Genomic DNA, 10,302 nt, shown 5'->3' on the forward strand with positions numbered 1-10,302 from the left:
CCCCCTATGCTATCTGCATGTGCTCCCAGAACCCCCATACCTCACCCCCTCAGTGCGACCCACATATCATGCTCCTAATTGACCCTCTTCCCCCAGCCCAGGTGCCATCCTGCAACCCCCCAATCTGTGCCTCCTGCTCCTACCAACCTGCACCCCCCTGACACCATCCCCAGTGCCTCCTGCCCCCCCTCTGTGCCTACAATCCCCACTCCCCTTGCTCTCCAATACCCTTCGGGGTGCAAGGTGTCTCAGCTCTGCATTACCAAAGTCAGACTATGCCTCCTTCCTTTCCCCTCCCCCCCCCCAACCCCCATGTTGTTGCATTTTGGAGATGGTCCCTAAGATGGATAGGAATTCAGTTCCCCCTAATGCCCCTGGCAGAATGGCTGGTCCTGACTGCCCATGGACTCCATTGCTCAGGTAAGAGAAGTGAGACTGGCTCCACTGCCCTCCCCCCAGGCCTCCTCTCCATCTCTCCCTGCAGCTCCCATGGTGCCAGGACAAGGGGGCAGTGCCCAGGCAAGGGAGCCCCTATCTCAGAGAACATGTGCAGCATGCAAGACTTCCTTGTGCAGTGTGCAAAGAACTAGATTCCCTGGAGATTGGCATGAGAGTCAGTGGGTGAGCTGCACAACTCCCTGCCACAGGATTTATGGATGGGAGATTCAAAGGCCAGAAGGGCCTGTTCTCATCCTCTATCCTGACTCCTGAATCACTCAGGCTGGGTACTTCCCCACATGGATCCCTGCACCCCACCCAGAGCTGCTGGCTAAGCTGGAGTTGAGCTTTTAGAGAGATATCCAGTTTGGATTGAAAGACCTCACTTGATGGAGAACCCCCTTCCCCCATCCCTGGGGCAGTTTTTGCAAGGGTGAGTCCCCTCTCCCTGTTGAACATGTGTCCCTCAGTTCCAGGCTAAATGTGTCGGGCGCTGGCTCCCAGCCCTTGGCTCTTGCTCAGCTTTTGTCTGTGATATTAATGAGCCCCCAGCTCCAAGAAATCTCCCTGTGGAGGTGCTGAAAGGCCAGGATTGAGCCCCTTTGGTACCTTCTCTGGGATAAACTAAATGCAGCTCCACCAGACTCTCCTTGCAAGGCAGGTCCTCCAGGCCTCGGATCCTTCTTGTGGTTCTTCTCTGAGGCTCCCCTTGATTTGTCACCAGCCTTTGGAAGAGTGGTAACTGGATGTAGGTGTAAGATCCAGTCTCGGTCTCACCAGTGCTGTGTGCTGTAGAGGGGATTCACCTCCCAGCTCCTGCTCCATGTCCCTCAGACATGCCAGGATCACATTCATCCTCATACCAACAGCATGGCACTGGGAGCTCCTGCTCAGCTGATTTTCACCAGCACTGATGAGTCCCTGCAATCCTGGATACAGCCCCCAGCCCGTGCTGTGGTCAGGGCTCTCCAGCCAGGCATTGTGGAGTCATGCCTGCTATTAGGCAAAGGTTCAGCTTGTCCAAAAGGGACGGTGAGTTAAGCAAGTCACTTTACTCAAAACCCTGTAATCTTGGGACTCCAGGAACTGGCACTTTACATAGACCCCTCTGGGGCAGGCTCTCAGCAGGTGGAAATTGACCAGGCTCCACTGAAGTCACCAGTGTGGGGATGACTTTCACGCACTGAGAGTCTACTACCAGTAATGAATAACTTCACCTGCAATTGGGGCCAGCCAATTGGGCCGTGAGAGGGTGGGAGTCAGTGGCCCAAAGTGGGGATGTGCTTTGGGGTACAGATGGGTGCAGATGGTGCAAATGGGCTTAGTCTCCCAGTGATCCATGGGATTTGACTAATTCCTGCAGGCTCTGTTTTTAAAAATGTGCTAAATTGTTATTCAGATATGAACTCTCCCCATCCCCCACATCTGTGGCCATCAAAAACCCCATTGGTGGCTGCCTCAGGCTCCTCCGCTTCTCTGTGTATTTATTGTTCCAATTCCCCACAATTACATCAGGATCCTCACACCAATTGCTATTGGCCAGTAGCTGAGTGCACCTTCCCCAGGGTATTGTGTAGGGGAGGCGTGCACTCATATGCTTCTGATATTTTCCTGGCTCTGCAGGTGTACCTGACAGAGCTGTGGGATGTACAGCAGTCTCGGGGGCAGGAGAGGGGTCGCTGTTAACCCTGGAAAAAGCCTTGGTGGTCATAGTGGATAAGCAGCTGAGCATAAGCTCCCAGTGTGATGAAATCCTTTGATGCACAAACAAGGGAATCTCAGGTAGGAGAAGAGAGGCTCCGTTACCTCTGTGTCAGGGCCTGGGGTGCGACCACTGCTGGAATCCTGTGTCCAGTTGTGGTGTCCACAATTCAAGAAGAATTAGGTTCATAAATTGGAGAGGAGTCAGGGAAGAGCCACAAGAATGATTAAAGAATTGAAAATGTGCCTTAGATGAGAGACTCCAGAAGCTGAACCTGCTTACCTTAACAAAGAGCAGGTTAAGAGGTGGCTTGATCACAGTCTATATGTACCTACATGGGGAATGGAAATTTAACAACGAGCTTTTAAATCCAGCAGACAGAGATCTAACATCCAATGGCTGGAAACTGAACCAACACAGAGCCAGACTGGAAAGAAGGCATAATTTTTTTTACCAGCGAGGGTAATTAATCATTGGAGCAACTTCCCAAGGCTCATGGTGGATTCTTCATCAGACAACTTTTAAATCAAGAATCAGTGTTTTTCGCCCCCCTCAAGTAGCTGCTCTAGTTCAAACAGGAATTAATTCAGGACAGTCCTGTGGCCTGTCACATGCAGGAGGACAGACTAGATGACCACAATGGTCCCTTCTGGCCTTGACATCTGTGACTGTATGTGCAGTGCGGGGGGCACTGGTTGGCAGTAGCCACTAACCTCTGTACAGAGCATGGATCTAGTATGCAGAACCCTGGCTGAGTTACTCCCCCGCCCACTCTGCTTGCCCTTTCGCAACTGCTGGGCCCCGCCCCCACACTCCTGGTACATAGAGCTTCATCCGCAGTAAACACGCATGCGCCACTCCCTGCTGCCACACATCCTGCCCTCTGACTTCTCATTGGAACAACTGGGTCTGGATTGATATCTCCTGAGCCAATCAGTGTGACCGTTTGTCCAATCCACGTGCGCCGGCGACCAATGGGAAGTGGGGAGCGTGTGGCCGGGGACGTGGCCGCTGCCGGGTCTCAGGGTTCGGTACGAGGCGCCCGCAGCGAACGAAGGGCCCGTGAAAGCGCCTGTGGGGGGGGCCCGCAGCTCATTGTTATTCATACCCACAAAGCCCCGCGGAGGCTGGCCGCGCGCTGAGCCCGCCATGGCCTATCACCAGGGCTACGGGGGGCAAGGTGAGTGCGGGGTTCGGGGCGCGCCCTCTCCTGAGGGCTGGGCCAGTGGGGGGTGGGGGCCGTTCGCCCCCCCTCCCGGTCCCCGCTGCTGCCTCCCTCGGGAGGCCCCGGGCCAGCGCTAGCCCCTGCCAGGCTGGTGTTTCCGCCGCGGCCTCCAGCCGCCCCCGGGCTCGCGGCGTCGGGTTCCCGCCGCTCCGGGCTCCCCTGGCCCCGCGCGTGGGCAGCTGTGGGGGCTGGACCCCAGCGGGCACTCGGGGGTCTCTCCGGGGCTGGGGCGGGGAGCCTCAGGGTGGTTTGGGGGCAGCGCCCGGTGTAATGGGGCTCAGCCCTCCTGACACCGTCCAGGGCCCTGCAGGAGCTGGGGTGGGGGGACCCCAGGCCCTGTGTGGGGAGGGGCGATGCCAAGGCCAGGCCTGCTGTGATGTGGCGTGAGTTAGTTACACGGTAGAGTGGCCCCCCACCCCAAGTCAGGAAGAAAAGACCAGCGTGTCCCTATTTCCCAGCTGCGTCCCATTCGCCGCTCCCCAGCAAGGCAGTTAGACACCAGGAGGAAGTCTTGATCTTCTCTTTGAGAAGCTGAGCAGCTGGAGCTCTTAAAGTCTTCGAGTGAGAGACTTTATTCTTCAGCCCCCAAGTCGCTTTGACGGCTCCTTTCTGCACGCTCTTCCGGTTTCCAAGCTGTGGCCCCAGAACCAAATGCCCTGTTCCAGTAAGGGTCTACCCAGTGCTGTGTGCTCCTACCTACACCTACTCTGGTTACAGATTGGGTGACTCCAAGGGTCACCTTGGTCCTCATTGCCACAACATGGCACTGGGAGCTCATAGTCAGTTGCTTGTCCACTTTGACCCCTGGATCCTGTCTAGAGTCACTGCTCTCCAGGAGACAGTCCCAGCTCGATCGGCACGACCTGACCCCCTTGTTCTTAGATGGGTTGCCAATTTTGGCTGATTAAAATATAGTGTGTCTGAATGGGCCCTGATCCCCAATCGATTCAGCTTGCTTTGTGTGACAGCCCTGGCCCAGTCATTGTTTATCAATCTGCATGTTGTCTGCACATTTGATCAACGTTGATTTCATATGTATTGCAGGCTCCAAGCACCGAGTCAGGGGTCCCATGGTCCCTCCTGCCCCGGACCCCCACCAGCTCTTCGATGACACCAGTGCTGGTTTCCCACATGCACAAGGCACTCCCACCTCAGGAATCGACATGGGCTTCAACACCCTACTGGCTGACCCAATGGCTAACGTGGCCGTGGCGTATGGCTCCTCCATCGCCAGCCAGAGCAAGGACATTGTCCACAAGGAGGTACAGGAGGGACAAGACCCAGACCCCTGCATTGCACAGGGCTAGAATGGAGGGGGCTGGGCAGATTGGGGGTGCTGAATGCTCTGCAGCCCCTGGAGTCTGCATACCCTGCCCCCCCCCCCCCCATGGTCGGGAGAGTCCTCCCCTACTGTGGCAGTACCCCCTCTGCTGGGCAGAGGGAACTGAGTCTCCATGGTCCTTTCCCAAAAGGGAGCACGGTCTGCTTGTTAAAGTGAGGGGTCTGGAAGTCAGGACTCCTGGGTTCCTTTCTCAGCTCTGGGAGGCAAGTGGACCTCGGGGGCCAGGATTCCTGGGTTATATACCTGGCGGTGGTAGGGGAGTGGGATCTAGTGGATTAGAGCCAGGATGGGCTGGGAGCCAGGACTCCAAGGTTCCCTTTCTGTCTCTTTGCCTCAGTTTCTTGTCTATAAATTGGATCTGGCCCGCACAGGAGAATGGGGAGGTGTCACTAGTTGACTAGTGATGGGCTTTGTCCTGCCAGGATGCCACAAGCGCAGTAAGCCCCTGTCACACACATCCCATTTTGCCCAGTGCAGTAATCTCCTTGTGCAGCCTGGTGTGATTAGTCCTCCATTATGCCCCATAGCACGACCCCCTGCTCTTCCTGGCACAGTAAGTCCCAAGTCCCCTTTCTGGTTCCATAACCCGTCTCTCTCCCTGCACAGATCCACAGGTTCATGTCCGTGAACAGACTCAAATATTTTTTCGCCGTGGACACTGCCTATGTGACCAAGAAGCTGGCGCTGCTGCTCTTCCCATATGCACACCAGGTACGGGACGCCCTTGCCGCACATCCTGATGCAGAAGCTGTGGGATTGAGAGTCATGACTCCTGGGTTCTCTCCCCAGCTCTGGGAGGGGAATGGGATCAAGTGGGATAGAGGAGCATGGGCTGAGAGCCAGGACTCATGGGTTCTATTTGCAGTTCTGGGAGGAGATTGTGGTTCAGTGGGATACTGGGGGGGATGATGCGGGGTTTGCCTGGGAAACCAGGACTCTTGGATTCTAGTCCGGGTTCTGCCATTGGTTCAATTGCATGATGATGATGATGTCTGTGCCTGAGTTTCCCCTGCTTAATGGATAAGGATCTGCAAGGCTTAGAGGCAGTATCTAATCACTCTCCCTTCTCTTTAGAACTGGGAGGTTCGGTACAGCAGGGACACACCCCTGACACCCCGGCAGGACATCAACGCACCCGACCTGTACATCCCCAGTGAGTATGATCAAGCAAATAGTGATGGGGAAGGGGCCTCTCCTCCTAGCCCAGGTTAGTCAGGTCTGATGCCCTCCACTCTCAGGCCACTCACCCACAGCCCCAGGGGCCAGGGCCTGATGACCCTTCTCCTAGGACTGGTAGCTAGGGTCTAAGGGACCCCCCGTTTCTGTCTGTATCTAGTGCGAGAGAGAGAGCAGTTGGGAGGTGTCAGACAGAGAGAGAGGGTGTGTATGGGAATGAATGGATGGCGGGGGGTCAGTGGACAGACTGCCCGGTCAGTTAGGCAGACAGACATAGCTAGCACTGTCCCCTGGGAGGCTGATCCCCTCCCCTCACATTCCCTGTCCTGTCTATGGGTTGTGTTTTCCCCTTAGTGGAAGCTCTAGCTCATGCTTCATCTGTGTCTCTATTTCAGCCATGGCCTTTATCACCTACATCCTGTTGGCCGGCATAGCCCTGGGCCTGCAGCAAAGGTGGGTCCTGCTTCCCTAGAGCCACCAAAACTCTCAGCCCACCTTTGTCCCACAGACTTTGTCAGAGGCGCTCTCCCCTTGCAGGCAGCGCTGACCCCAATGCCCTAGCACAGTGGGTCCTTTGTTCCAGTGATTCCCAGGTGTGGAGGATCCACCTGGGGTTTTCCTCAAAAGCTGAGGTGTGAACCCAGGTGTCCTCCTAGCCAGGTTCCAGATTGGGTGACTCTACCTGTCTCTAAATCCCTGCTACAGTTTCTGTCAGCTGCAGGATTCTCCCCCATTTCCTCTCTCAAACTCGGGTGTAGCTTTGCTATGTGCTGGTAAACGGTCCCTGCACCCCACTCCAGAGGTGGCTGCGTCTCAATGCCAGGCAAGGGATCCCTGTATAAATAGCACCTGTACCCCACCCCAGAGGCAGAAGTTAAGGCTGATTTGCTATCATGGTTCCTTGGCAGGTTCTCCCCGGAGGTGCTGGGCATGTGCGCCAGCACTGCCTTTGTGTGGGTCGTTATCGAGGTCCTCGCCCTGCTGCTGAGTCTGTACCTAGTGACAGTGCAGAGCGACCTCACGCCCTTTGACCTGCTCGCCTACAGTGGGTACAAATATGTGGGGTGAGTCTGCACACAGGAAAGCTCTGCTGCCACAAGCCAGCTGGGCGGGCAGCAGTGCCAGGCAACTCTCAGGGAGGGGGGGTTCAAGGCTACAAATGTGGGGCAGAGGTTACAGAAAACTAGGCTGAAATGCAAATAATTTAATGAAAACAAAAAATTAATTATCTAAATTTTTAATGGAAAATTTCAGTATTTTGGCAAAAATTTAAATTCTAATAATATCTCAGTTTTGCTCAAAAATTTTGGGGGAAAAGCTGCTGTTAGGGCATCATGGGAGTTATAGTCCGGGAGCCTCAAGCCCCCATTCTCCACTGTGCGAGTTTCCCTTGCACGGACTATATCTCCCATGATGCACCAGTGAGGTGGGCCTTGGGGTTCTGCTGGAATGCGGGGCTGGACCGGGTAATGCTGGGGTGGGGTTGGGGACTCTGCCAGGGTTGGGATGACTGGATGGGGCGAAGCTGAGAGTGGGTCTGAGGTGTCCAGCTGGGAACGGGGGACTGGGTGGGATGATACTGAGGGTGTGTCTGAGGAGTCCCACCAGGGTGAGGGAGCAGGCTGGATGACATGATGCTGGAGTATGGAGTCTGGTGCATCTGTGCAGGGAGGGGAGATCTGAGGAGCCCCCTCTCACTGCCTGGCCCTGCCCTCCCCTAATTTCTGTCTCCTCCAGGATGATCCTGGCTGTGCTGGGGGGGCTGCTCTTTGGCAGTGATGGGTACTACGTGGCCCTTGCCTGGACATCCTGTGCCCTCATGTACTTCCTGGTGAGTGCAGGGCCCAATATGGACACCTACAGCCTCTGTAATCTCTAGGGCCAGCCCCTATATAGACACATAGAGCCCCCATAAATCCCTGGCAGTAGGCACCCAGGAATGGGGGTTGCTTCTCTATAGCAGCTATAGCCCCTGTAACCCCACAGGTTGGAGGTGCTTGGGAGTGGAGAAAGGGGAAGAGCCTCAGAAGTGAGCGAGGCCATGTGGCCTGTGGGCCGTTTGAGGCCATCCCATTGGGCTAGTCTCCAGGGCCCTGTCCCCACAGGGTGGTATCTGCCAATCCCAGCTGCAGGGCAGCGGCAGCAGTAGCCTTTGAACATGGGGCGTCATGGGACTTGGTAATGGCTCCCTCAGCCACAGTAGCTGCAATGTTCAACTCACCCCATGGGGGCAGCGCAGTCCCCACAATCCTGAGAGGTGGGGCCCTGGGCATGGGGCTGTGTGAGGAGAGGAGTGGGCATGGATAATTACCAGTTCATCCCCCATGTCTAATACTGTCTCCCCACAGCTGAGGTGGTGGCAGGGAGAGACAGGGGCAGGTGGGTTACCAGGCCAGGCTCCCCCCTATATCTAATGTTGTCTTTCCCCAGGCACGCTCCCTGCGAATGAAGCTCCACCCGTCCCTGGTGCCAGATGGGATGGGGCATCCCAGGGGCGGTGGGCGTGGTCAGACCTATGTCACCCTGGGGGCTGCTGCCTGCCAGCCACTCATCGTCTACTGGCTCACCTTCCACCTGGTCCGCTGAGATGGGGCAGCGTAGCGCCTGGGGGACAGTCCTTCCCAGACACATGGACTCCTGGGACGCCCCCAGACGTAGAGGCACCCAGGAGACACAACCTGCAATGCACAGCTGGCGGGGACCACACACAACCTGAAGAATGGACACGTCAGACCCCCATGCGGGGTCTGGTAGCCAGGACTTCTGGGTTCTATCCCTAATTGGTTGGGTGACCTGAGGTGCGTCCCTTCTCCTGCCTATGCCTCAGTTTCACCCTCATTATGAAGGAGGGATGATAACACTAACCTGCCCTCTGGGACTTCCCCAGCCACATCACCTTGGGTGCAGGGCCCTATCCCCCCACCTCCCTTCTGCTGGTGAGTATTTGGTCCTTCAGTCCCCTGCGGTGGAAAGTAACCTAAAAAACCAGTGTTTCCAGCATATCAGTGTTTTCCCGGAAAACTCCATCAAAACCCAACACTGGGAGAGAGGGAATAAAGAGTCCTGACTAACTAGCAGTCTGTGTGTCAGTGCTGGGCCATGGTGCTAGGGGGAGCTTTACAGCAGGGAGTGGGGCAGTGGCCCAATAGGGGGCACTTTGCCCTTGCAGCCCTGGCCCCAATGCCCATTCATGGTACTAGGCGGGCTGTGCAGCAGGAAGCAGGATGGGGGCTCAGAAGGGGAGCATTCTACCCTTGCAGGCTTTGTGGACCCCTCTACACACAGCACTAGTACAGTGTCCCTCAATCGCAACTTGAAGCCACTCTGCAATTTCTGTCCCATTCATAGAACCATAGATTATATATCACAGAATCATAGATATGTAGGGCCGGAAGAGAGAGCTAGACCAGCCTGCTGCTCTGAGGCAGGACTGAGTACAACAGGGATCTTTGGGATCATCTACTCTGACCTGTATGACACAGGCCATGGGACTGAGCTGAATTAATTCCTGTTTGTACTAGAGCAGATATTTTAGAACAAATCCAATCTTGATTTAAAAATTGCCAGTGATGGAGAATCCACCACAATCCTTAGGAAGTTGTTCCATAGTTAATTATTAAATTGTTAAAAACTTGTGCCTTATTTCCAGTCTGAATTTGTCTAACTTCAACTTCCAGCCATTAGATCGTGTTAGACCTTTGTCGGCTAGATTGATGAGCCCTCTGTTATCCAAGTGCTGTTCCCCACTAGGTACTTCTAAAGTGTGACCAAGTAATCCGTTAGCTTTCTCTTTGTTAAGCCAAATAGATCAGGCCCCTGGAGTCTCTCACTATGAGGCATGTTCTCTAAGCCTTTAATCATTCTCCTAGCTCTTCTCTGAGCCCTCCAATTTATCAGCATCCCTCTTGCATTATGAACTAGATGCTGCACCAGCGCCACCTACAAAAGTAACAGAACCTCTTTTCTACTCAGTCTTCCCCTATTTATACATCCCAAGATTGCATTAGCCCTTTTGGCCACAGATTCACTTTGGGAGCTCACATTCAGCTGATTATCCACCACGACCCCCCAAGCCCTTTTCAGAGTCACTGCCTCCCAGGATAGAGTCCCCCATCCTGTAAGTGTAACCTACATTCTTTGTTCCTATATGTATAACTTTACATTTTGCCATATTAAATCACATATTGGTTGTTTGCACCCAGCTTACCAGCTCGTTCTGTATCAGTGACTTATCCTTTTCATTATTCACTAGTCCTCCCATCTTTGTGTCGTCTGCAGACTTTATCAGCAATTATTTTTGGTTTTCTTCCATGTCATTGCTAAAAATACTAAACAGGATAGTGCCAAAAACCAATCACTGTGGGCCCCAGTAGAAACATATGCACCCAGTGATGATTTCCTGTTTACAAGTACAACATG

The 10,302-nt window shown here is 54.5% G+C and overlaps 1 protein-coding gene across 2 annotated transcripts; it reads left to right on the top strand.

Annotated features, from left to right (window-relative positions):
* The first annotated feature begins 3,126 nt into the window (after window positions 1-3,126).
* YIF1A (Yip1 interacting factor homolog A, membrane trafficking protein) lies at window positions 3,127-10,089 on the top strand. Of its 2 annotated transcripts, none has more exons than XM_077822386.1 (8): window positions 3,127-3,320; window positions 4,410-4,627; window positions 5,314-5,418; window positions 5,782-5,860; window positions 6,279-6,336; window positions 6,792-6,947; window positions 7,621-7,714; window positions 8,314-10,089. In XM_077822386.1, exons 1-8 carry the CDS (start codon window positions 3,290-3,292, stop codon window positions 8,467-8,469), a joined length of 897 nt encoding a protein of 298 aa, XP_077678512.1. In that variant the 5' UTR covers window positions 3,127-3,289; the 3' UTR covers window positions 8,470-10,089. The 2 variants fall into 2 exon arrangements, with proteins under 2 accessions (XP_077678512.1, XP_077678513.1); XM_077822387.1 differs by lacking the exon at window positions 3,127-3,320 and adding an exon at window positions 3,903-4,029.
* Window positions 10,090-10,302: the final 213 nt, after the last annotated feature.

The sequence above is a fragment of the Eretmochelys imbricata genome, chromosome 7 (assembly GCF_965152235.1).
Source record: "Eretmochelys imbricata isolate rEreImb1 chromosome 7, rEreImb1.hap1, whole genome shotgun sequence".
Classification (NCBI taxonomy): Eukaryota; Metazoa; Chordata; order Testudines; family Cheloniidae; genus Eretmochelys; species Eretmochelys imbricata.

Excerpts from the sequence above, each read along its gene's own strand:
- YIF1A (XM_077822386.1), top strand. The coding sequence starts at position 3,290 with ATGGCCTATCACCAGGGCTACGGGGGGCAAG. Across the intron at positions 3,321-4,409 it reads CCAGGGCTACGGGGGGCAAG|GCTCCAAGCACCGAGTCAGG; the intron begins GTGAGTGCGGGG and ends TATGTATTGCAG. Across the intron at positions 5,861-6,278 it reads ACCCGACCTGTACATCCCCA|CCATGGCCTTTATCACCTAC; the intron begins GTGAGTATGATC and ends TCTCTATTTCAG.